The following is a 26,280-nucleotide window of genomic DNA, read 5'->3' on the forward strand; positions in this document are numbered from 1 at the left end:
AGTATGGAGGCTGTGTTTCGGGGGAATAGTGGAAATGGAAGCCAAATGGCAAAGGGGTTAGGAGGGGATAGGAAGTGAGGAAGCAGAGGAGACTCTTTCAAGCAGTTTTGCTGATAAAAGGAGAAACACCCAAGGGGAATTTTTTTTTAAATAAAAGAGATGAACATTGTTTTTGTTAAGTGCAGAATAACATATGAGAAAGAGAAAATAAAGATAGAGTTCATAAAGGAGGGTCCATGGGAAAGGATAGGTGGAAGGCCACAGGAGGAAGAATTCACCTTAAATAGACACATCTGAGAGCAGCTGGAAGGAGATCAGGGTGTGTGTAACATGGATAGATTAGTAGGAGTTGTTAGTAAGTGAAAACAGGTCCAGGTATTTCATACCTGAGGCCTTGATGATCTTGTTGGGACAGGAGATCAGGTTGTGAGGGTGTGAAGAGTTGTGTATGTTGCATGAGCTCTCTCTCTCCACTCTACCTTCCTGCCCTTCAGCTGCCCTCACAGAAACTAGTTGGCCACTGGAAAGGTCATTTATAAAACCTGAGTTCAGTGTTTAAGGCTGTGATCGTAGTAGGAACAGAGAAGGGCTGGGGAGGTGAGCAAACAGGCCATCATTTGTCTCCTTGTCCAGTGTTAACGTATGGCCCTGGATTCTGCCTGTATAGATGGGCAGCTCAGCAGTGGGAACAAAGGATATGGCTGGATTCCACCCAGGAACTCTGAGTTGGAGTCCTGGTTATGCCTCTAAGAAATGTGACATTGGACAAAGTCTTCAAAGTTTAGTTTCTGTAGGTGATGTCTAGGAGTTATACCCATTCTAAACCTCTGTGAATTTTAGCACCTGCTCCCTAGGCATAAAATAGTAGACTTTTCTTAAAATGGATGTATTCAAGGGGAGAAAAACTTACAATGAAAAATGTACAGAAAATCAGGTTCCATTCAAACAGTCTCCTACTTCTGTATTTCAGTTTTCTTGCACTTTGTTGGTTTATTTTACTGAAGCCACACATTGTAGGCACAATTTCAAATATACACAAGTCAAGAGAACAGAACAATGAATGAGTCCCTGTGTACCTACCACCCAGCTTCCCACCCAGGATGATGTTGAAGCAGTTCATGATAGCACATCGTTTCGACTATAAACATTTCAGAGTATACCCCTAAAAGATAAGGTCTCTTAAAAAAAGCCTCGATATCAAAATTGCACTATAAATTAACAATAATATCTTAATACTATTAAATATCCAATCAGTGTTTAGATTTTCTCAGTTGCACTGTATTATTTTTAAAATTTTCCATTTGAATCAGGATTCAACACAAAGTCCACGTATTACATTTGGCTGAGGTGTTTCTTAAGCTTTATTTTTAACCCCGATGGCCATTGTCTGCAAGGCAGCACTATGTAATCCTCTAACATCTCCTGATTTTGTTTCTTTCCCTTGCTGTTGCTATACCATTTCATTTTAGGAGACCTAAGGAAGAATTGCAGGCTTAGATACCAAAGCCTCCAAAATTTAACTTTGAAATTTCTTTCTAGACACACTTAGAAAGGGGAGTATAAAGATAGTGAATAAAGAAAAGAGGCTGGCAAGAGGAAAACCCTGCAGTGAGCGGTGAGGAGACAAATGAATGCTCAAGAGGAACAAAAGGAAATGAGAAAGGTAACAGAGACTTACGTAACCCCCAGCCACTGAGCAGCTCGAGAATCGTTACAGATGTGCTATCTTATACATTTTTGTCTCACCTCGGTGAGCAGGTGGTAAAAATATGAATCTTTAAATAATGGCATTCTATTTATATAGCACCTTTCCCCAAACAGCTTATTAAATAGCTGAACAGACATCTAAGTAATCCTCTATGTAAAATGAGGAAGTAGTAGGAAATTTAATTCCCATTTTACAGATGATAAAATATAGTTGAAAAGACTACGAATAATGATAAAAGTGGCTCACACAGGACAGCTATTTGCCGTTTGTCAAGATTTGTGATGAAGACTGCGTTACATTATCTAATTCAATCCTTATAACAAGACTATGACATTGCTATTGTTATTATCTTCATTTTATCCATGATGAAAATGATACTCAGACAGGGCGAGTAGCTTGCCCACAGTTCTGGATCTGCTCTTAATCTGGAAAATTACGGAGTTGGGGTTGAAGCTCAGGGCTGTCAAATCCACCACTTTCTTTTCCAGTCAGTCTAATCTCCACTAAATCAGGAATTTTTTTTTTCATCTCCTTGCTCACTGGCAAAATTCCATTTAAAGTGAAGCCAAGATCATATTCAAATATAATAATAGGGTGTGATGTACTGGAATTTACAGGACATTTCCCCCACAGACTTTCTCATTTCTTTGCATATAATCACCCTGAAAAATAGACCGGGCAGGTGTGTTAATTTGTGTTTTACAGATGAGGAAATTGAAGTTGAAATGTCTTGGTGATGTTAGTTGGTGATCACAGAGCTAGTAGAAGCAGTTAGTGTCATGGAGCTAGTTAACTGCAGAGTTAGTACCAAAGGCCCTTTCTTCTGATTCCAAATCCTGTGCTTCTTGGTTTTCTTTGCAAACCTCATGGGCACACAGCTTTAGCTGCTGACTTTTCTCCACGTCCCCTCTGATGTTCCTTATGAGGAGTTGAGTAGCATTATTATAAATTAAATATGTGGATGCTTGAACTGATGAACAGGAAATGAGGCTGCTAATGCTCAGAGGAATGAGACAGAGGTGCATTTTTTAAAGTAGAATTTTGGGCCAAGTGGCCTCCTTCTGTCCTGCCCTTCCCTGTGTCCTTCCGGTCTCCATGGAAACCCTAAATCAATGCAGCATATGTTGATTCATGTTTCTACTGTTACTAGGAAGCTACGAAGTGGAAATTGCTTTTAAAAGATTTACGGAAGAGCTTTAGCATGTTGACCAGAATTCAAATCTAATATCCAAATGACTGTTTTATTAAAAGCTTTAAATGTGGTATTATCCTAGGTAGTATGTTGATTAGATAAACACACAGGGGCATTTGGCAATAAACCTCCTCCTCCACTCTCATGGCTTTTTAAAATATTATATTGCAGACTTAAACTCCCTTTATCTTCAATTTAATTACATTCTCATGGCCTGTGTGACAATGCCAGGTGCTCCTTTTGCTCTTGATGAATTCCACCCTGCCCTCACCAGGCTATTGGGTTAGTTTGCAAATGCCTTATGTACCTGTGCAGCTGACCCTGAGTGTCGTTAGCATTCTGTTGACTTCAGTCTTGACCAGAAGGCTGCAGAAGTCTAACATGTTTCTGCCATAAAGAATCCTCGGAGATTTTTCAGATTTTTTTTTTCATGAGCTCGAAATCAAATTTAGCCGACATTTACTCAACACCTGCTCTCTGCGAGGTAATGAGAATTAATAGTAAGGAGAGTAAGTAAAAGAGTCTGTCTTTTTGGAGCACACAGTCAGTTGAGAGGCTCAGAAAAGAGAAATCTCAAGAATAAACTATGCCTGTGATGTGGGCTGTCAGAGGGCCTTACAGCAAGGTGGTGCTATTGGGATCAAGGGGGTTCGTTCCTTCTGATTGGGAGAATTCTGAAAAAGGTTTGGAAAGGAGAATTTTTAGCTTGAGGTAATGGGTTCAGGTAAGAAGCTGAGAGTTAACAAGCGGATCAAGGGTGGGGACATTCCGGGTGGAAGGGACAGCAGAGGAATCATGCATGTTTGTGGGATAGAAAACCTGGATAGGCAAATGGGACAAACTCATTGTCAGGCAGGACAAGGAGCTGCAATGGAGCCCATCAAAGATGATTGCACAGATGATCCACTTTATGGTATCTGTTCAGTGGTACTCTGGTGGTAGTGTAGTGTGCAAGAAGGTTTGTGGGTGGGCAGAGAAAGAAATGCGGGCAGGGAGATCAGTTATTTAAGAGAGGGCAGGGGGTTGTGCAGGTGCTGGGGGTTGAATAACTTCTCATATGGCAGCGTCAGTGGATGGGAGGGAATGAAGTTGAGAAATATTTCAAAAATATGACAAGATTTAAAAACCAATTTAGGAAGGGAATGGAGAAAAAGAAGCCAGAAATGTCTGTACTTGTTGGGGTTAGGATTAGGCTTAGGGTCCCTTGTGGGACTTGGGCCAAGTAATGTCACAAGTAAGCACAGGGAGCCCAGCAGGAATGGAGGATGGGGGAGAGTGATTGTTTAGAGACAGTACAGCATGCAGGGTCTGTTTAGAGACAATATAGCGTGCAGGGTCTGAGATGTGAGGAGCTGTCCAGCAAACCTCTGGAAAAGCAGCCTAGAGTCGAAGAGGCAAGATTGAAGCACTGATTCTGGAGAGGAGTGGTGGGTGCCTGGAGAGGGCAGGGCTTCCCAAGGGGAGTGAGTATAGACTGGAAAGTTCAGAGTGGGGCAGGACAGCCCAGAGGCAGGAGCAGGGCTTGCAATCACTGTGTTCCTGTAAGAAACGTGAGTTGTGGCCAGTTGAGATGTCCTGTGCCAACTGCAGCTAGCAAGTCAGGAGCAGTAGCTGGAAAAGAACCCAGAGCTCTACATTCCTGGGCCAGGGCTCTAAGCCTGGGGAATGCAGAGTCCAAGGTGTTAAATTCCTTTCTCACGAGCACTTAACTGTGCTTGCCTTTTCTGTTTATTTGTTTCAGGAAAGAAGACAATGCTAGAATGCTTTACTTTAGGTTCAGCTTAATTCTCCTCCCTGAAATTATGCCCTGGTCTCTTTGGAAGATTATGCTGGTGTCCTCTTGTGAGAGGGGCCTGCGCTAGGTCCGTGCTTCTCAAACTATGGTCCTCTGTGATTACTTTTTGGCATTTAGGAGTGTTTTGATTAGAAAAAAAAAAAAAGCTTGGACTAGTTTTAATGTTCCGTTTCCTTGTGTTATTCATGTCCACACACTTTTGTCCCTCTGCTCTTTATATTCCTGTTCTTTCTTCTACATTTTTCTTGTTTACTATAGCTCTTTTTAAACATTGGACTTATTGACTTCCTGTGACTATATTATTTTTCCAAAGGCTAATTGAAGATTCTGATGCCTGCTTAATATTGATTAGCTTCCACTTGCGACGCAGGCCCATTTGCAGCCCTGCTCTCTTTCCTTGGGGCCTTTACCCCCTGGATACTGGCTGGGGCAGCATGAGATTTGGGGGAGGCCTTTGTTCCGCTGTTTTACTGCTGGTAGGAAGTGTCCTATGATGGCACTACCTTTGTGTTAAAGCGAGGAGCAGAGCAGAGGCTGGAAGCATCAGGTTTGGTGCTAGATACCAGCTCTGCCACTTTTAAATGACGCATCTCTGTGTCTCCATCTGTAAAAGGGAGATGATAAAGGTGTTGGCTTTGTAAATTTTTTCTGAAAATTAAACAGATAACTCAAATGCGATGTTTGGCATAGTGTCTGGCACATACTAACTGCTCATTAAACATTAGCTATGTGGATTCACCTTATTCTATAAACATATCTTGAATTAGGGGAGTGCTTATCAACGGGCTTTTATTCACCAGTTTATCTGTGTACCAGTTTCTTATGGTGCCGTGTACCAAGAAAATGTCCAGAAATGAAGGGTTCTCTTTCTGCTTAAATTCTAAACCCCAATTAGCAACAGGGTTCAAGAAAGGGGTAATAAGAAATGAGAAACTTTTCTTTTGCATCTCATTTTATAACACAAAGTTCCCTTTCTTTAATAGAGGGGCACTGTGGACGATATCAGAAAGAGACAATGAGTCACTGTGGAGGCAGCATCGGAATTTTTATTTCATCTTATCATCAGGCAATGAGTAGTTGCAGCAGAATCATTTCACTGAGAGAATTCAGGTTTTGCACCAATAGATCTGGCCAGAAAGACTGGGTTCTGGTATGATATAGTAGAAAGAACTCTGCTGTTAAAGTCATAAGACTCAAATTCTGGTCCTTGTGCCTCCTCTGGCACGTTGGGTTGCTTTGATAAAGGTACATCACCTTTTCTGGCCTCGGTTTTGTCATCTGTAACATGGGAATAATAATACTCTCTCTGACGATGGCATAGGATTGCTGAGTGACAATACATGAAAATGCTTTATACATTTAAAAAGGTTTAAAAAATCGAATTCATTTCCATTATTATAAAGCCATCACTTTCTGTTGAGATTTCTGCTGCCTTCTGGGTTTCAGAAATGGTTTGCAGCAAAGGCTATGTGTCTTTGGAGCTAGTTCATGAGTGGGAGTGTAGACTCAGCCTTAGCGACCTAGAGCATAATGAGAAGACAAGCTTTCTCCCAGGGCAGCGGTTTGCAAACTTTAGCATGCATCACAGTCACCTGGAAGGCTGATTACTGTCCCCAGAGTTTCTGATTCTGTAGGTCTAGGGGTGGGGCCTGAATATTTGCATTTCTGATACTTCTCAGGTGATGCTGACACTGCTGGTCCAGGGACCATGCTTGGAGAACCACTACACTAGGGCAAGCAGGAAGAGAGTCCTCCTTCTGGAACTGAAGCAGGCAGTGTGAAGACCGATGTGGGTAAGGGGGTTTGGAAGAAGAAAGAAATGGAAAAGACAGAAAAATAGGGATCATGTGCAGATCGGGCAGAACAAAAGGAAAAGTCTCACTCCATAACAAATGCAAGTAGGGGGAAGTTGCTAGGTGATGGATGAGGGAGAGAGGTGAGTTTCTACTGTAGGAAAAACCAGGTGAGAGGCAGGAGCATACAGTTGGAAATATGCATGTTTGGGAAGGCAGAGGAGGTGGAAATTTCTCATTAAGAAGTGGGGAGTGGTGTGGTTGGCACTGGTTAGGGTGGGAGTGGAGATGAGCTGGGGGAGAAATGCCTCTGTAGAGTAAGGGGCACAGCTGAGATGTGGCAGAGAGGGCTAATTTCAGGGCTGTGTGGCTTGGCTTGGTAGTGCAGCACAATAGAAATTGGGAGAAAGGGGGTGGAATTTAGATGTGTGACCTGCCCTGTAGCTTTCTTGCTCTCTGCATTTATCACATCACATCACACCCAGCAAGACAGCCCCCCTCCTCCTGGCTCATTAGGAGATTTGATTTGGAGTGGCTCCTGCTGTCAGCAGCTGTCTGGGGCAAGATCTTTACACTCCCCACTCCCGGTGCAGCAGCCAACCTTCAGCCAGCAGCGGGGCTCATTAGAAGAGGGCCCCCTGGACACTTGATTTTCAGCTCACTGGTGACTGGAAAGAGTTAATACCTATTCTTTGCTGCCCCCTGCACAGCCTCTGGTGCAGAGGGAGGCAGCTGTGGGCTGTGGGGACTTCTCCCTGAGCTGCAGCCAGAGGAGCTTCAGGTTAGTGAGGCTGAGCTCAGCTCAGGGGCACCTTCTGCATCCTGCCAATGAGGATGGGCGTGCAGACTGTGCCCGGGAGCTGAGCCGCCGCCCGCTGGGTGTAGGCTGCTTCAGTATTTACTGGATGTGACAAGCAGAGAGAAGAGCTTTCAGCGGGGCTGCTTGCTGCCTGGCTCAAGTGGTGGGAGGTGTGTTGTGCATGTCTGTGTGTGTATATGTGTGTGTGTGCGCCTATGTGTTGCTGCACACATGCCCTTCACTCGCCGAGGATTTGACTGCTAAAAGAAAGATCTACTTTTTCCCCAGAGCGCCTTAACCTGCAGCCTCTCTGACCATCCAGTTGGCAAAGACCCTCAGGCCATGAGGACTGGCCAAAGACAGTGAGTATTGCCTTTGCTTTTCTCTTTCTTCTCCGGGGTGTCTGTGTGCACCGATTGCATTATCCATATTTAATTAACTTGCCTCTTCATGCATATTGATTGCTTTCTTCCCTCGGAGGCTCTAGTTTCTCTCCCCCTCTTGGTAAATCTTTGCTCTTTGCTTTTAACGTTTGTTTTTTCTTTGAGTATCCTCTCTTCCCATTCTGTCTCATCCTGTCTGCCCCAGAAGCACCTGTGACTTGATGCCCACCTATGAGGGCACATGCACTGTGGGGGCAATCACACCTTTGAACTTCCTGGGCTTTGGGTAACTCCTAACTCTCAGAAGTCCAGGGCCAAATGGGATAAAAGCCCTGAGGTGGTGGGATGGGTAAGGCAGCTAGGTCAGAGTGTCCTGCTGATTCTTATTTATTGGCATCTGTGGCTGAGAGCATCAGATGGGTAGTGGAGGGTCTGAGTAGCAATTTGGGCAGCGCTGGATTTGAAGGAGAGAGACAGGCATCTGAACAGCATGGGCAAGCCAGTGTGGGCTGGCAGTGGGATGGGAAAAGAGACACGGCAGGGACAGAAGGCTGGGTGATCCCCTGCCCCAAATGACCTTGCCTGAGATATAGGTGGGTCGTCATCTCTGGTTCCACTTGGCTCTAGGATAATAAAGGTCCCTGCACAGGTTTCCCCTTCCCCTGGGGCCATATCCCACAGCAAGAGGCCTAGGTGCCCCAAACATGACTTCTAGGGACCGTCACAGCTACAAAAGCTTTGATTTCGTGACTTCTGGGGAAGCAGGTGTAAGCCCGGTTAGAAGAAAGATTAAGGAAATGTCCCTGCAGCCAGGGAACACAATCCGTGACAATGGACCTTCATACATAGTCTGACTAATTTTTTTTCTAGTTTTAACAAAGAAATCTTTTAATTTTATTAATTACAGTATTATTAAAGAAGCTATTTTTAAAAAGTACTTGTGAAATAGTCGCGGTAATATAAAAATAATTTAAATGGTGTAGCTCACATAGGAGTCTTATCTATCTAAATCAGGTTCCTTTTAAAATGGGTTCTATGTTTGATGTCAGAGTTCCCCAGGGGAGCCCTTTATGGATAGGCTGCTCTCCTCACGTATTTCTTCCTATCAGAGGTCTTCTGTGGGAACAAAGGGTTTGAAGCACTGAGAATGGGACCCTCAGGAGAGGAAGACTGTAAGTCAATCAGCTTTCAACCTCAATGACCCCTGTCTTCCCACACTCATGTCCTTCTTGCTTCGCGTCAAGAATAGGCCAGTCCCCAGGCTGAGGAAGGTCATGTAGGCTCCATATGGGCGAGAAAGGGTGACTTGCATATTCATTTCTTCAGCCTGCACCTGTGATCCCTGCAGAGGAGCAAGCCTGTGTGGTGATGGTGCCTGACAAGCCTCTCTTGGAGTTCCTCCAACCTCCCTCCCACTCCCACTTTCCCGAGACTCCATGCACTCCCACCTGGGACAGGTGCCCTTGGAGGGAGGCGAGAAGCAGAGCAGCATCCAATCAGATTATTTTGGAGCAAGTGCCGACCCCCTCCTTCAACCCCGCTGGCTGGTCACTTGGGCCCCACTTTAGTAAGAGAAAGAGAGCAGTAATTTTTGGTTTGCTAGGCCCACGCCTCCCCTGAGGCACACGTCCCACTTTATATTTGATGGCCAGTGGTTGGGGAATCAGGAACTCCTAACCAATAATCAACAACATGAAGCCACCAACAATTTGTTCTTGTCCATCCTTGGTTTGTCGCCCCTGCTAAGGACAAGTGGACATTTGTGGGGCTGGGGGGATGTGTGTGGGGAGGTGTTCCGCTGGCGGAAACCTGTCTGAGAGGAAATGTAGTGCAGTCAGATGAGAGAGGGTGGCCCCTCTTACAGCAGATTCTTTGATTTTAGGTGAGAGGACGTGCAAGGGTAAATTCCTGAGCCCCGCAGTCTTATTTCCTGCCCTGACGTCCCTGCATACCAGCCCAAGGGTTAACCGTAAGCGGATGCCTGTATGGCGGCCTTACTGATGCCACGCAGGTAATGAATCAATGGCCTGTTTTCTTGCCCCTGACCCTTTCCTCTTTTCTCCGCCTTGTCACCCCCTCTGTTACTTGAGTCTGGCCCAAGCCTTCTGAGCCTATGCGTGGTCTACTTGCATCTGTCCCCATAGGCCTCCTGTGTGAACTGCACGGTTTTTGTCTGTATGCCTCTTGCAAAGTTGTGGCCTTGCAAGCAGGACCTGCCTTAGCTGAAGCCCTCACATTGACTGGTGAGACAGCTTGGCAGTGACTTATGGGGTGGGATGAGGGACTGTGCATGAGCTTGTATGGAACAATTTAGGGATCTCTGTGAGTTACTGGGATAGGGGCTGTAGAAAGGAGACAGTTGAGGGAAAGCCTCGTTATTTTTAAAAAAGTATCCTTAACCTTTGACTCCTACTTCCGCCCTCATTATCTCAGACCTAGCTAAGAAGATTATAATTGAGGTCTTAGCTAGAAAGATGAAAAATAAAAACCATTTTGTCCCAAAGAATATTTTGTTGAAGATTTTTGCAAACTATTTGGGAGAATCACAGTTGTCTTGGTAACAAGCAGCATCCTTTACACTGGTCCCTGCTGAACCTTGTTAAATGGCTTGCATGGATTTGCCATTTTTTGAAAGTCTTCTTGATTGCCCTCTGAGGGCAGTGACCTGAGTGTTTTATGATTGATGATCCTGAGGCACGAGGAATGAACCAACTCACTGAAAGTTGGGCTTTGGTCTGTGGGGCAGCCTGAGCAGGACCTTAACTTGAATTCATGGAATGTGATGACTCGAGGGCCCTTAATCAGCTTCTCCCAAGGCGTGCTGTCAGACACTCTGCGATTTTCAAGCGTGAGTGGACACATAAGATGCCCGCTGTCGCAGGAGAGAGAATAGCAGTAGCCAATGTTTGGAAATGCCATGAAATGGATGGCTTCACAATGCGGCCTGGCTGAGATTCAAGGTGGGAGCAGGGGACGTGCAGGCCCCAATTTTTTGCAGGAGAGAGGATATTTCTGGGAACTTGGATGTTCCAGCCCTAGGAGGCTCTTCAGAGATGTGCTGTGGAATACAAATGCTGTCCATCCCTGCCAAATATAATACCATCCCAGCAGACATTTCTTGGATAAGATTTCTGTGAACAAAGACAATTACCAGGGATGAAAATCCATTTGAAGTAAAAGAGGTTGAATTGGATGACCTCTAAGGTCTCTTCCCACCCCCAGGAAAAAGAGGAAAGAAAGCTAGGCCAGAGGGACTCCTTTCAACATGCAGAATGGCATCTTCTAGGACTATTTCTGTGGCAAATTTTTGCAAATGTGCAAGCGGCACTTCCTTTTTCTAAGTCACTCTTAAGTCCTGATTTGATTATACTAAACATATCCCACTTACCTTTGCCCTCAACACAAGGAGTTGTCATAGTTAAAGGTCAGGGGTCAGCAAACTTATTCTATCAAGGGCTAGAGAGTAAATATTTTTGGGTTTGTGGGCCATATTTTCTGTGTTGCAACTACCCAACTCTGCCCTTGTAGTTGAAAGCAGCTTTAGACAATTTGTAAACAAATGGTGTGGTTGTGTTGCAATAAAGTTTTATTTACACAGACAGGCACCTTTTCAGGGCTATAGTTTGTCAACCTCTGATTAAAGGTTAGCAGAGGCTAGCTGGGCATGGTGGCTTGGGCCTGTCATCCCAGCTACTCAGGAGGCTGAGGCAGGAAGATCACTCGAGGCCAGGAGCTTGAGACCAGCCTGGGTAATATAGCAAGACCGTGTCTCTAAAAAAAAAAAATTAAACATATTAAAAAAATGTAAAGTGGTACACGGAGACTAATGTTGGGAGTCAGAAAGAGACATTAGAGTAACTTCTCACTGAATCTGTTATAAGAGATAACTATTTAAGTGCCTGATGTCATTATATGGGTCCTTTGGAAAATAAAACATATGAGAAATGTAAACAAACATGTTAAAAATTTAATTATGCTTATTGAGATAAGCCGAAATGTAAATAGGAATACATGAGCTTGGTTTGGCAAGCATAAGAACTGACAAAGGGGACATTGATTCTTAATTACTGATTGTACCAATTACTCTTCTCCCCCTGCAGGCACCAGTCCTATGGGTTGACTATAGCTGGATTTGTGGGATGAGTGGGGAGAACTTGAGTTGGAACTGACCTGCCTTGAGGCCCCCTACTTTGTGCTTAAGACTCTGATATGCACCCTGCACCCTGCAAACATCCCTCTGCTCCTGGTGTGGGTACCCCTTCTGGGTCTTTGCAATCACGAGCTGCTGCTGCTGCTGCTGCTGTTACTTTGCCCTCCTTGTGGAAAAGCAAAATGTGGATTGTTATTTTGTTATCACTGTATTTTCTTTCCCTACAGAGAATCCTAATTTAGAAATTCTTCCAAGCTAATGACCTTCATTGACTTACCACCAACTTGCTGTGTCAGCTTTAAAAAGCATTAATCCTCTAGGGGGTCGGGTAGGGTACCTATGACTGTTCAGGTAGTTATTGATTCTCTAGGTGGTCTCTTCCTGTTCATGAAGTCTTCAGAGACCACCTGGGGAAGGGTGGGGGCAGTGCTGGCTCCCGTAGCAGCAGCTCCAGGGGCCCTGTATAGAGCTGACAGCTGTGATCATGAGAGTTTCCCCGTCCTTCTGCCCCTGTGCTTGTTGCAGGAACAAAGGGATGAGGACTCGACTGGGATGCCTGTCTCACAAGTCAGACTCATGTAGTGATTTCACAGCTATTCTTCCAGACAAACCCAACCGCGCTCTCAAGTGAGTAGTATGGCCACGTGCCATTCCCTGGGTAATACAGCAAGTCATATAGCTCACTTCTTTAGTGAGTTGCTGACCAGATGAGCCACCAGAAAAATCCTGTCTCTTGGCAGCTCCTTTTATATCCCCGGACGTGAGTGAAAGGAATGTTTATTTTCCTTTTCAAAATGTATAGCTTAGTGATCTCAGAATGGGAATCCTCTTTTTTTTTTTCCTTAGAAAGCCATATCATCCATCACTCATAAAACTGTGGGTGGCAAAGGATACTTCTTGGTTCTACTTAGTTGTCAATCTGAGCTCTCAATTTGGAAATAAATGTTCAAACTTACTCTAAAAATATGCTTAGATTCAAGTAACCTGAATTCAGTACCTCTTCTGTGCTGGTGCTGTATTAAATGTCATAGATGTTACCTTGTGTAACCCTCACACAACTGTGTAATGGGCATCATTATCCCCATTTCAGAAATGCAGACATTTAGCTGACAGTAAGAATGGAGTCAGGAGCTGAGTCGAACTTTTCTGACTCTAAGACTGTTTCTTTCCATTGTGTTACCTCGATACCTTTAAATCATGTACTTACTTAGCTTTGTTCTTTAGACTAAAAGCCAACAGACAAAATTCACTGAATTCCAGTCTTCGGGTTTTTTTTCATCAGTTACTTAAGAATGTACAAATTTACAGTGACAGAATTGCAGGAATCCAGGTATAGTCTTCATCTGCTACCCGCACCCCTCCCCACATTTTTCCAATTTGTTTTCTTGAGCAAATCTTAGTGGTTGTTGAGGGCAAGGAGGTTATTTCAGAAACATTCAAGACAGATGTTTCTTTTTTTCTAGGAGATTATCCACAGAAGAAGCTACGAGGTGGGCAGATTCCTTTGATGTGCTTCTCTCTCATAAGTGTAAGTAGAATTCAGGTCATATCATGACATGGCAAATCATCCATTTAGTGAGAGATGTACCATAGGCCTGTGATGATTCAGGTATGTACTAGGTGTTCCAGACCTCTGTGGGCCCTGCTCTCACAGAGCCTCCTGCCTAGAGGAGCATATAGAAAAGAAAATGAATGATTTAAATGCAGTGAGATGAGGGCCTTCTTTTCTGTTTTCTGGGTTCAAAGTATGATCCCAAGAAGCCTTTGTATTCTCAGCAGTTTTAGCAAGAGAGAGTTTAGCTTAGGGGTTTGGAATGACGGGCTCACTTGGGAATGAGAGAAGCTAGGTTCCAGCCAGATCTTGCTTGTAGAATTGAATGGCCTCCCTGCAAATTATGGGAGCGTCTTGGGCTATGCATCAGTCAAATGAATATTTTGTGCATTTTATTATTCACTTGAGTTGACAGTTTTTCAGTTTTATTGTTGCTTTTTATTTTGAGGGTTTGCTATCCCAGCTGCATTTTACCCCTCAATTTCTTACTGACTATACATTTTACTGGAATACAACTTCTGCTATCCTTTCTTTCCCATTTTTCTCTTCCTCATCTGTAATGCCTTTTGTTTCCCACAAAGGCAGAAATAGTTGTGCATATCGTGGTGTGGAGAGGGCAATTTGATGTCAGCCAAACTTTTCATCTCTTGCTTTTTCTCATTATGTGCAAGTTCAAATTCAATGGGCTTTGAAACTGGTGGCATTTAATACCTGGGCATGGCAGAGCAGGAGTGAGGAAGAGGGAGGGGTTTTGTGAAGAGAAAGGAGGCTTCAAATAGACATTTCCTGCTCCTTTTAAATATGTCGCAGTGATATTAGAAGCCCTAACTGATCTGGGAACAGAGGGCTGCTTTTAGTCTGGAGTAGTGTTTCCACTTAATTGGAGAAAATGGTTTGGTACAATTAAATGAAAGGCACTGGGTGGGAGTCAGACCTGCGTTCTTGATTTTGACTCAGCATTGTTACTAAGTAGTTGGGTGGTCTTGACAGAAAATCTCAGTCTTCAGATATCTTTAGAAGTGATTTTGCTTTCAATTTGATGAGCAGTTCCCTCCAGCTATGCTGCTGATCTGGATAAACTAATTAATAAATACGTTTGAATAGATTTTAAAATGAAATGCAAAATCTAAGAATAAGTACATATTGTAGCAAGCAGTTTTGTGAGACAGTCACTTTAGTTTTCTGTGGATTGCACTTAGGAAGGAAAATAAGACAGCATAGATATAGCATATGTAACATATGGCTACACCCCAAACAGCAAGCTTATGTGATGAATTTGCCAAGGTAATGACAAATGTATAATAATATTTAGGATTTGCAGTAATGCTATTTTTTTTTAATGAGGCTATTCTGACTTTTTTCCTGGAGTCACATTAGGCTAAACAAGTGTCACTACCAATTTACGCCTTCTTTTCTGGCTGGATTTCATTCAAGGTCATCTTGAAGTTTGGTTTCTATTTTAGCCTCACAACTGACTCAGTTCAAGTCCCTGAGGCTGTTTCCTCATTCTAAAATGGGGATGGAGATGCTTGCTACCTGTCACTGAATATGAGAAATTTAATAAGAGGACACCTTTCATTGATTTCGGGTTCTCTAATTAAAGGTTCTCTACTTAAAGGTATTTTGTAAGGATATGGTGGGGTTTTTTTTAAAATGAAACTTTTATTTGTCAAATGCAAAATAAATGTGCCTTGAGAATAAGATTACAAATTTTGCTGCCAATTATTAATATTAAGCCATTATGGTCAGAGTTTATGGTGGTGAAATTAGTGATAGGAAGCTTAGGATATATTTAGATTGCTGCAGTAGCAAGACCTAGAAATGTAAGAGGTTTAATTTTATTTGTCTGGTTTGATGACTTTTAAATCTGAAGACACTTGGTTCTGCTTCTGTCAGGGATGCTTTTGGTTTTCAGGAATGCAATGACACTTTTCTGAGATGGAGACTCTGATAAGGAGTTACAAGCTGACAGGTGCAGTGGCTCAGACCTATAATTCCAGCGTTTTAGAGGCTGAGGCAGGAGGATCACTTGAGGCCAGGGGTTCAAGGCCAGCCTGGGCAACATGGCAAGACCCCATCTCTAAAAAAATAATAATTCTAACAAATTATCTGGATGTGGTGGCATGTGCCTGTAGTCCCAGCTACCTAGGAGGCTGAAGTGGCAGGATCACTTGAGCTTAGGAGTTCAGGGCCAGCTTGGGAAACATAGTGAGACCCTGTCTGTACTAAAATAAAAAATTAGTGGAGTGTGATGGTGAATGCCTGCAGTCCTAGCTACTCGGGAGGCTGAGGCAGGAGGATTTTGCTAAAGCCCAGGAGGTTGAGGCTGCAGTGATCTGTGGTCACACCACTGTACTCCAGCCTGGGTGACAGAGTGAGACCCTGTTTCTTAAAAAACAAAACAACAAGCTGACACTAGATTGCTTCTTTATAAAACTACTGCAGAAATAGGCTTTTTGAACTTTGAAGTTTTGTGATCCTTCTTGGAGTCCGATGTTCTGTTTATGTTTCTGTTTAGTATAGAAGTAAAAAGCTAGTGGAGTGAACGTCTTTGAAAAGAAGGGGTCTTTATTCAGGAGTCACTGGTAGAATTTCAAGCTTTTAGAATTTGAACATGTACTCCCCTGTGAAGGCTATGGAGCAGTCAGCCCAGGTTATCTTGAAGGATGTTGACAACTTTTTGAAAGTCTAATTAATTTGGGTTGGTATTGTGACTCAATTAGGGCTGATTAAGCTTTTCCAAAGGGATCGCACGTGTGCTGGTCTCTTAGGAGGGGCAGTGTTGATCAGAGGTTTGTGGAGCTTGCAATTAAGACAATAACATGTCCTAAGAAGTGAAGACTGAAGAATCCGTGAATGACTGGGCTCCAAAAAAAATGTACATGAGTCTCGAACCCACTCCCTGGTAATTCTCTACATGTAGGCAGCTGTCCCCCTTAAGATTTCTGTTTCAGAAAATACAGATGATTATTACCCTCCCCCCCATTCTCAATCTATAGGACATCTTTGCCATCCCTGTTCTGTTGGGTGTTTTGGGCACTCATTTATGTTTAAAAAGATGTACTGAGTGCTCATGATGTGCAAAAACTATGGTAAGCAGCTGGAGGGGGGGAAGCACAAAGATGAACAAGGCACAGTCCATCTCTGGTGGAGAATGCAGCCTCTGAGCGAACAGGCATGCATACCAATAACACAGGAAACAATGCAGTGTGCTGACTACACACGCTGGGTGGCCTCAAGATTCCAAATAGAATCCTGACATCAGTGCTTCTCTTCAATTCCGTCTTGTCAATATTAGAAGACCTAACTGATCTGGGGGCAGAGGCTGCTTTGGGTTTACAGCATGGTTTCCACTTAATTGGGGAACGTGCTTTTGGACAATTAAGCAAAGAGCATTGTCTGGTAGTCAGATCTGTGCTCTCGATTTTGACCCAGCTCTATTACTGGATATCTGGATGATCGGGATGGGATCTCTCAATCTCTTAGAGATTCTGTTTCTTCACCTATACAATGAAGGATCTGGAGTAGGAGGTGGTGTCAGAAGCTGGATCCAGGATGCTCTCTGTAGCAAAGAGAGAGGCTGGGCAATAACCAATCACCTTTGGCAGGTAGTTTGACTCAGCGCTGCCTGCAGGGTTATATAAAATACTGCTTCAGAGCTGAAATGGCTCCAGCACCAGAAGAGGGGCTATGGTGCCTGTGTTAAAGAGCTTCTCCTTTCCTTGGCTGAGCACCTCATAGGCTGAAATCTCAAGCCAAAGAAAGCAACTTTGCTATTTTTTAAACCTTAGAATTTAAAAATCTGGAGGGCAAATGTTTGGAGCCATTTTATTTCCAATTATATTTGTTTACAAATGCCATACAAAGTGGAAGAAGCACCCATGGGGGTCCGCAAAGTAACCACTAGCTAAGGACTCTTAAAAACAAACAAACAAACACTAACAAACAATGAAATTGAAATTGCTGATGGCTTCATTAAATACGGAAGGATTTCTAATGTGCATTAATTTGGCATCTTTTTCCTGTTCACCAGTAACAATTAGGCTCCATGTCTGTGAGTTGTGCTTGTAGTCTGGCCCCAAGAGTGTGTGTGTGTGTGTGTGTGTGTGTGTGTGTGTGTGTGAATGTGTGTACACTCAGGAGACTTTCTTTTCTGCAGCTTATACCCAAGAGAGCAAAGGTTCCTCATTTGTGGAAGATCTTTTCTGACAGGTCGCTGGGAAATAGGCACAAAATCGTGTGTATTCTTCTTTATTCCTCACGAGGTTCATGCAAACGTTTTTTATTTGTTTAGCTTTTAGTGAGACATTAAGTCCTGAACTCTGAGTTGGTGCTCCCTTCCTCCCCTTCATTCTCTTTCTTTCCTTCCTCCCTTCCTCCCTCCCTTCCTTCCCTTATTTCTCCCTTCCTTCTTGCCTCCGTCTGTTCTTTGATACTTTTTGGACATAAAAAGTTAGATTTATTCCAGTTTTAAGGTGAAGGTGAAGGCAAGGTTTCCTCCCCTTTCCTCTCACTTCTTATATGTGACCACACATCTGGGTGAATGAGCACCTCACCCCAGGCATTTATTTGGTGTTTAGCCTTGTTTCGCTGTTTGCACGGACCGTGGAGGGTCTCCCTGACCTATTCCACCAGGCCCAGGGGATGCTGGGTTAATAGATAGTACAGTTAAAAGCTCTTCTGCATTTGCAGAGCTGTTATCTATCTCTGAGAACAGGATACCCACAGAGAGACTTTTAGTTTTTAAAAATTAGCCCCTTTTGAGATAATGGTTGAGATATAAAAATATAATGACTGGAGCTGGTCACACAGCAACCGAGCAGAAGACCCCAAACAATCAAATAAACAAACATTAAAATTATCAATTCATGAAATTTCTTAAACTATTCATCTAAATGGCCTGTAGCTCTAGAACATATAGTTGAACAGTCAGGCTTCCATTCACTGCACAGTCCTCCCCACATCCCTCTCCAAGCCAAAAGGTTCTAGAACAGCGTTACTCCAAGTGGTGTCCAAGGGAGGCAGCACCAATATCTGCTGGGAGCTTGTGAGAAATAAAAATCTGGGGGTCCTCTCGGACCTACTGAATCAGGATCCCTGGGGCTGGAGCCTGGGGATCTTTTTCTCACAAACCCTCCAGGAAGGTTTATGCACATCTCAGCTTGAGAAGCCCTGTTCTCAAAGGCACATGAGTAAAACCAGGAATCTGGAGCATCCTGGTGGGGCAGGTGGCCTGTGCTTTCCAAGAAACATACTAAAGACTGTATCTCATATGGAAGCTTTCCAAAGTGCTCAGGCAGCGCATCCCTAGCAGTACATTGTGAATCCCAGTTTCCACATATGTAGGGAGGAGGGTTCCACAGTAAATAAACAAATATGGCAGGTGTGCTTTCTGGATATATTGAGGATAAGAGCTAGAAAAAGATGTGCAAAGTAGAGATGGGTGGAAAATAAACGTCTTTGCTTCCTTGCTGTCATCTTCACATTTGTTGTAGTTTGTACTTGGACCCAGAAATGTGGGTGCAGTTGGTCTTTATTGAAGGAATGCCTGGAATATATTAGGCAACTACTAAAAGCCTGTTGAGAAAGGTATGAATGAAAGCAACTGGACAGGCTTCTAACCCATTCTGTCACTTACCAGTGATGTGACTGTATTCAGATTACTTAACCTCTGTGAACCTCACTTCCTCATCTGTAGAAGGGGAATGATGAGGCTTACCTTGTACAGTTGTGAGAGTTCAGCGTGATCACGGTTCTGAAATGCTAAGCATGATGACTTCTCCATAGAGGCACTCAATAAAAAATAACTATTGTAGTTATTTTTGCTCTAACATAATATTAAATTCATTGAGAAAACATGCATTTCATACCTCTTATATGCCAGAGATGGTGTCAGCTTCTTGATCCCACAGGCAGCTTGAGTTTGTGGATTGGAGGTAGTATTAGAATTGCCAATAGGGCTTCTTTGAATCCCATCACACTCGTCCCCTTTGCCTCATGAGCTTTTGGCAGCCCCTCTTCAAACCTCCCCATGCATGTGAGGGAATTCCATTGAGGATGTAGTTTTTAAAAGCCCAGAAGGTAAATTTGGTATATTCCCTTTTTTTTTTTTTTTTTTTTTGTGAGTCCCTGCGGTATTTCTACATCAAACTAACTAGACCAATATTTCTGGATACTTGAGTTTCAAAATCTTTTAGGCTATGGACTGGTGTTCATGAGGGTTTCTTTTTTCAGGGGGGTGGGGTACGGAGTCTCACTCTGTTGCCCAAGCTGGAGTGCAGTGGCACTATTTTGGCTTACTGCAACCTCCGCCTCCAGGGTTCAAGCGATTCTCCTGCCTCAGCCTCCTGAGTAGCTGGGATTACAAGCGCCTGCCACTGTGCCCGGTAATTTTTGCATTTTTAGTAGAGACGGGGTTTCACCACGTTGGTCAGGCTGGTCTCAAACTCCTGACCTCGCGATCTGCCCGCCTCAGCCTCCCAAAGTGCCGAGATTGTAGGCGTGAGCCACCGCGCCCGGCTACATGAGGTTTTAAAATACTTCTCCAGTATTAAAGGATTCCATTGTGAATGCTAAACCTTCACCCTGTTAGGGGGACACTTCTTTTGTCTACCCCTTAATGGAAATTTCTTGCTGATTTCTTTTTTTTTTATAAATAACATTTGTTTTATTCCAATTCCTAAAATACACACTTATTGAAGTTTAAAAATTAAGATATAAAAGAAAATATTTTGACGTTGTTGTAATCACATGCATTTTGTATATTTTGTATTTTGCTTTTTTTAAGTTCAGCGGTACATGTGCAGGTTTGTTATATAGGTAAATTTGGGTCATGAGGATTTGTTGTACAGATTATTTCATCACCCGGGTATTTTTTTTTCTTTTTTTTTAAATTTTATTATTATTATACTTCAAGTTTTAGGGTACATGTGCACAATGTGCAGGTTTGTTACATATGTATACATGTGCCATGTTGGTGTGCTGCACCCATTAACTCGTCATTTAGCATTAGGTATATCTCCTAATGCTATCCCTCTCCCCTCCCCCGACCCCACTGATTTCTTATAATAGTTGCAGATACAGGCTCCACCTTGATTTTCTGGTTACCTGACTCAGCTTCTCCTTGATAAAATAGGAAAGAACATTGGAATAGGAGTTGTAAACCCAGGCTCTCCCTACTCTTCTATCACATCCTAGGAATAAGAAGCCATGCCACCTCAGAGTTCACCATTTTTGTGTCCAGTGTAGGGTTTGATCATAGGCTCTCTCATGTCCTTTCTGGTGCAAAGACTTTAACAATCTTCAAGTCCTAATACAACTATAATAAATCATCTTGCTACGTATATACTAATGAAGTAGAGATCATGAAGAAAATTACGTTAATCACACTACTGAAGTATAATTAGCATATCAAATGGTTGCCAATAAAATGTCACAACTGGAAATAGTTTGTTCTCCACGTAATCTCTCTACATAAATCTTACTTAATCCCAGTTATTTTTAAAATTTTTTAGAGACAGGGTCTTGCTCTGTGGCCCGGGCTAGAGTGCAGTAGCATGGTCATAGCTCACTGCAGCCCTGAACTCCTGGGCTCGAGAGATCCTCCTGCCTTGGCCTCCTGAATATTTGGAATTACAGGTGCAAACCACTGTGGCCACCTCCAGTTATTTGTTTAAAAACAATTTATTTCACAGATTTCACAAAAGAAAAGCTGTGATCCTGATGCTATTCTCATCATGAATTTCAAAGCAGTGATTTGTCTCTGGATCAAAGAAGTTTTGGCATCACTATTAGTATATGTATCCTGGATTTTAGAAATGTAATTTCCATTCTTCTCCTCTGTCTGGTCTTGGAACCCATTCACCAGCTTATTTTCTCCAGTTGTTCGGGGATACAAGAGGACTCTGGTTTTTAGGACAGCATTTTCATAAATAGAGAACTTAAAATAAATTGTTTTTGTTGTTGTGCTCTTGTATTTTTCCAAGCCTGGGAACTGAGCTAGGCTCAAGCCCACCCTGATGCCAGCTACATCAGGGCTCCTGGGCCTTGAACTGTCACCTAAGCTTCACTCCCTGCTGTCCAGCTGCACTGCTCATTCATAGTGACCCAGTTTCCTTTCTTATGTAAGCATCCTCCATCAAATAACTAGAGGGAGAAAGCCAGCTGCAAGCAGCATGCACAGCTGCGGTGCGTTCTTGGAGATTCTGTGGATGCTCAGGTAGATGCCAACATTCTGCTCACTGTTCCAAGAATTCTGGACACAAGTCTTTCCCTTCCTGTCACTAGATGTGTATCAATCTCAAAAAATTATAATTTTCTTAGCACTCTTGACTTCTTGAAGGGTCATACAAAGAAAACCAAAGTGAAATAAATATGAAATGACAAAACGGCAGGTCCTTCTGTCATTTCTCTTCCCATTTTCCCAAACTGTTCATCACCTCCTTGACTTTCAGTTACTCAGGATTGTTTTGTATTGGGTATGTTATGTTCTGTATGATGACTCCTTAAGCCACTGAAGTGCAGGAATAATAGTCACTAACCTGGATTGAGCAATCACTGTCTATGTGTCAGGCCTGCATGTTGTTTACATGTATGAACTTACCACATCCCATAACCCTATGGAGCAGATGCTGTTAGGACCTGCATCTTACAAGTGAGAGAACTGAGGCACAGAGTGGTTAAGTCTCTTGCCCAAGCTCACACTTAGCTGGTGTGGGTTAGAGCCAGGACAGAATCCCAGGCAGAACAGCTTCAGGGGTCAGAGAGTAGTCACTCTTTCCGACTGCCTGAGATCTGTCGGGGGAAACTGGGGCGGGGGGACTTCAGTTGTCTGGGCTTGGGGAGGGAGCAGGGTCTGGGATATGTGGGGCCTCGGCAGAGGAAACACAGCTAATGCAAAGTATGTCACCCTGAGAGATGCTAGGAGACATTAATGGGCCTTTCAGAAATAAACCAGCATCCTGTATTTGGAACCAACTACAGTTCATGGACAAGCAGGAGAGTCCTGGTGGAGGGAAAGGGGAAAGATAGAGGAAGAGGACAAAAAGGAAAAAGAACAGGAGAAAAGGGAGAGGGGCAGGGAAAGATGCTGAGGAGTCAGGGAAAGAAGCAGATGAAAAGCTTGCTGGGAGGAGGTGGGAGGTGGATGGAAGGGGAGAAGCAGTGTGGAGCTGGCTCTATTCCACGCAATAGGCTAGGATTTTACGCAGTTGTGTTTGGATTTGTTTGCTTGGTCACATAAGCAGGAAAGGTGGGCCAGGTGGGTGGGTGGGGGAACAAGTGGTCTGTCCACAGAAGCCCACTGCTGCCATCTGCTCCAGGCAAGAGGAGGGGCTCCTGCAGCAGTGCCCTCTACCACCTTCTCCCTTCCATTGTTCAGACTAAAGTATCTCTTTGTTCAGTGCAGGCTCAGGGAATATAAAAAGGGTTGGGGGAGATTGGGGCTGAGAGGGGTAGGCATACAAAGTGGGTGAGCAGAGGAGGAGGGGTGAGGGCAGGTGCAGTCTGCACAAGCCTTTGTGATCTGTGTCTGTTGGGGTGTCTTTGCCACAATCTGTTCTCTGTTGCATCTCAGGTCCAGGCCCTCCCAGGAAGGGCCCATGAGGGAGGGCCATTCTCCCCTCCTTTCCCATCTCTCAAGCACTTCCCTTGAAATTCCAGGCAACTTTCAAGTTTCTTTTGGTTTTCCTCTCACTCTTGCTGAGCCTGCCCTGCAAATGCAGGCCACCACATTTTGAGCTGAGGCTGCCTGAGAGAACATGGCATCTTTACAAGGCCACTCAGCTGTTCTTCGTTACAGCGTCCCCTGGCCATGGTTGGGAAAGATGCCTTTCTGCTCACACTTCAGTTCTTTTGACATGAAAAAGCCACCCCACCGGGCCATCAGTTCTGTGGGAGAGAAGAGACTTTAGGCAGGTTCCAAGTTATTGGTGGCACCTAATGGCCTCAGTTCTTACCACAGAGAAGGCGACAGCAGGTGTCCTTTTGGTGGAGAATCTCCAGGTCTGTGAGCCAAATGGTACACTTGCTGGGCTGTAGTATGTGTGTGGTGTGTTTGCCTGATTTGGGCTTACAGGCCATCTCTCCTTTGGAGGCCTGCCAGCTGTCACCAGAGGAGAGAGGAGGGTGGCTCTGAAGTCACGCAGACGTGTATGCAAATCCACTTCTCACCTTTTACTGGCCAAGTGACTACAAACTAACTCTCCATGTCTCACTTTCCTTATTTATAAAACACACTTTGCTAAGAGCTAACACTTATTGACTGCTTATAATGAACTACTAGGCACTTTTACGTGGCTTGCCTCATTTAATCCTTATAACAGCCCAATTCAGTAAGTCCTGACATTATTCATTATTCTCATTTTAGAGATGAGAACGCTTGGGCTTGGAGATGTTAAGGCACTTTTCCAAGGTCATGCCAGGCTGTGTGACTCCAGAGCCTCTGTCTGCTTAGGAGTGTTGATGTAAGGATTGAGTTATTGTATATAAACTGGGCAGCACAGAACTCGCTGATGACATTGACATTGACATTGACGAGGAGAAGGATGGAACTGTGGAGCTGTGAAAATCAATCAGCTAAGAGCTGTGTCTGATACAGGCTAATCTAAGTTGCCATGAGGACATGGAACAGGGAGCTAACTCTACCTGGGAAAGCTCATCATATCCAACCCCCTTAGTTTACAGATGAGGATGCTGGGGCCCAGTGAAGTTGAGTGTGTTGTCCAAAGTCACACAGTTAATGACGGGGCTGATTTTGGTCAGAACTGGTGCTCCCAGCTAAGACTTGTGGAGCTTCTGCCTCAGCAGGCTGCTAGGTAATGAGAGCTGGCTATGAGTTCACCACACATCTCCAACTCCAAATCTCCATCCCTGCTGAGTCAGCCTTAACTGCTTGTGGTGTAACTTGGTTGAACTCTCCTGCCCATGTGCACCCTGTTTCTATGTTGACATATGCTCAGATACCCCTCTGCCTTCTGCAGTGACTTTTCTCATTTTCTCTACACCCCACCTGGAAATGTCACCATCTATGGTGTCACTTGTGGCCTCCTTGTCTTGCCCTACAGTGGGGGTCCTCTCCCTCCACTTCAGTGGTCACTGGCACAGGCATCCCTCAGGCTACTGTCACACAGAGCTAGAGGCTAGTCCTTCTACATGCGTGAGAATGCTGGCTTTGCAGTTTAGCATCCTTGCCACTTACAGACTGTGTGACCTTGGGGAAGTTATTTGGCTTCTCTAAGCTTTGTTTTTTTCTCCTAAAAAGTGGTGAAAATATCAGGACCTAAGCTATAGATGTGCCATGAGAAGCCAGTACCATAAGATTCATAAACCACCAGGTGTGGTGCTGGGCCCAAAGTAAGTGTGCTATCAATGCTTTCTGATGTTACTTTAAAATTCTTTCTCCGGCTTCAACCTTTTTTTTAACTTCCTGCTTATCTTTCTCCTCTTCCTCTATTGTCCCAATTGCCACTTGCTAAATCCTTGCTATTCTCCAGATTCAAGGATCATCTGCCAGCCTGGAACTGATGGATCCTCTCTTTGAATAATAGATGCACCATCAAATTAAAAGTTCTTGCTCCCTTTTTGGTGCATTGTCACTCCACCAGGAATCTAAGTTTAAGCCTTTACAATTGTTTGACTGTTTTTTATCACATTTTTATTTACTTTTCCAAGGTCGCTGTTCCAAACCCTTCCCACTCTTAGAGTTCCCCACTATAGCCCACTCTGCGTTTGTAATTACTCAACTGATTATTGTAAATTATCACTTAATGTCAGTTACACTAGACTAGCCTCTAAATTCTATGAGGTGGTGACTTTATCTTATGTGTTTGTGCCGTAGCCCCAAAACCTAGCACGTCGGTGCAGCCCACATTCACAATGACCTTATCCCAAATTAATAACAAAGATTAAGGCTGTCTCACTTGACATTTCTCAAATATGTCCCTTTTCTGGCTGTTTTTCTCTATCTTCCTCTACCTCTCTCTTTTTTTTCTTTGCCTTTGTCCTTAAGGAAAAGAAGTTCTTTCACTTTTTCTTGGTCCCTCTACTCTAAAATTTGCCTTCACCAAATACTATTCTTTTGCTTCTTTTAATCTCTCATTTTCAGTGCCCTTTCCCTTCTGTCTGCACACACATCTGGAGAGACCTTGGTTTGGAGTCATATGGACCTGGCTGGGAATCTTGGCCCTGCTCTTGCTGGTTGTGTAATTCGGCCATGCATTCCACTTCTCTAAGCTTTAGTTTCTTCCTGTGGAAAGTGGAGTGATATTATCTATGGATCAGCATTGTGAAAATAAATTGAGCTAATGTTTTGTAAAGTCCTGAGCAAAAAGCTTGGTGTATAGTAAATAAGTAAAATTCTTTGCCCCAGATCCTAAATAAATAAGTAAAAACAACACCCTGCCTTTCCTAGGCCCTACCATCTTCTCCAGGTAACATCAGACAGACTTTCAAGTTCCTGCCTGAAATGAGAAACTTCCCTGCATTCATACATAGCTCCTCTTTTTGCTCCTCATCATATTTCTTCTACCTTCCTGGGTGCAACATTTTGTCAGATTCTTTTCTTGAACTTCAGCTTCTGCTGCTCAACTGGTCTTTTCTGATCAGATCAACATTTACACATACCCAAGTCTATCTCTTTACTTTTTTAAAATTTTTTTATTTTTGAGACAGAGTCTCACTCTGTTGCCCAGGCTGGAGTGCAGTGGTGCGATCTTGGCTCACTGCGACCTCCACCTCCCAGGTTCAAGCAATTCTCCTGCCTCAGCCTCCTGAGTAGCTGGGATTACAGGCGTATGCCACTGCATCTGGCTAATTTTTGTATTTTTAGTAGAGATGGGGTTTTACCATGTTGGTCAGGCTGATCTCGAACTCCTGACCTCATAATCTGCTCTCCTCGGCCTCCCAGAGTG

At 43.7% G+C, this 26,280-nt stretch overlaps 1 protein-coding gene across 4 annotated transcripts in view; it reads left to right on the plus strand.

Annotated features, from left to right (window-relative positions):
- RGS8 (regulator of G protein signaling 8) overlaps positions 1–26,280 on the plus strand; it is a 43,127-nt gene that overhangs the window by 5,277 nt on the left and 11,570 nt on the right. Inside the window, exons 2-6 of one of the 4 annotated variants that reach the window (XM_058430810.1) lie at positions 1,540–1,663; positions 6,375–6,488; positions 7,576–7,649; positions 12,346–12,447; positions 13,284–13,348. In XM_058430810.1, the coding sequence (XP_058286793.1) occupies positions 6,483–6,488; positions 7,576–7,649; positions 12,346–12,447; positions 13,284–13,348 (247 nt within the window). In that variant the 5' untranslated portion in view covers positions 1,540–1,663; positions 6,375–6,482. Of the gene's footprint in view, positions 1–1,539; positions 1,664–6,374; positions 6,489–7,348; positions 7,458–7,575; positions 7,650–9,552; positions 9,682–12,345; positions 12,448–13,283; positions 13,349–26,280 lie in introns of those variants that run through there. The other 3 variants (XM_032137048.2, XM_032137052.2, XM_058430811.1) reach the window with 3 other exon arrangements.

Source organism: Hylobates moloch, unplaced genomic scaffold (genome assembly GCF_009828535.3).
Source record: "Hylobates moloch isolate HMO894 unplaced genomic scaffold, HMol_V3 SCAFFOLD_18, whole genome shotgun sequence".
NCBI lineage: Eukaryota > Metazoa > Chordata > Mammalia > Primates > Hylobatidae > Hylobates > Hylobates moloch.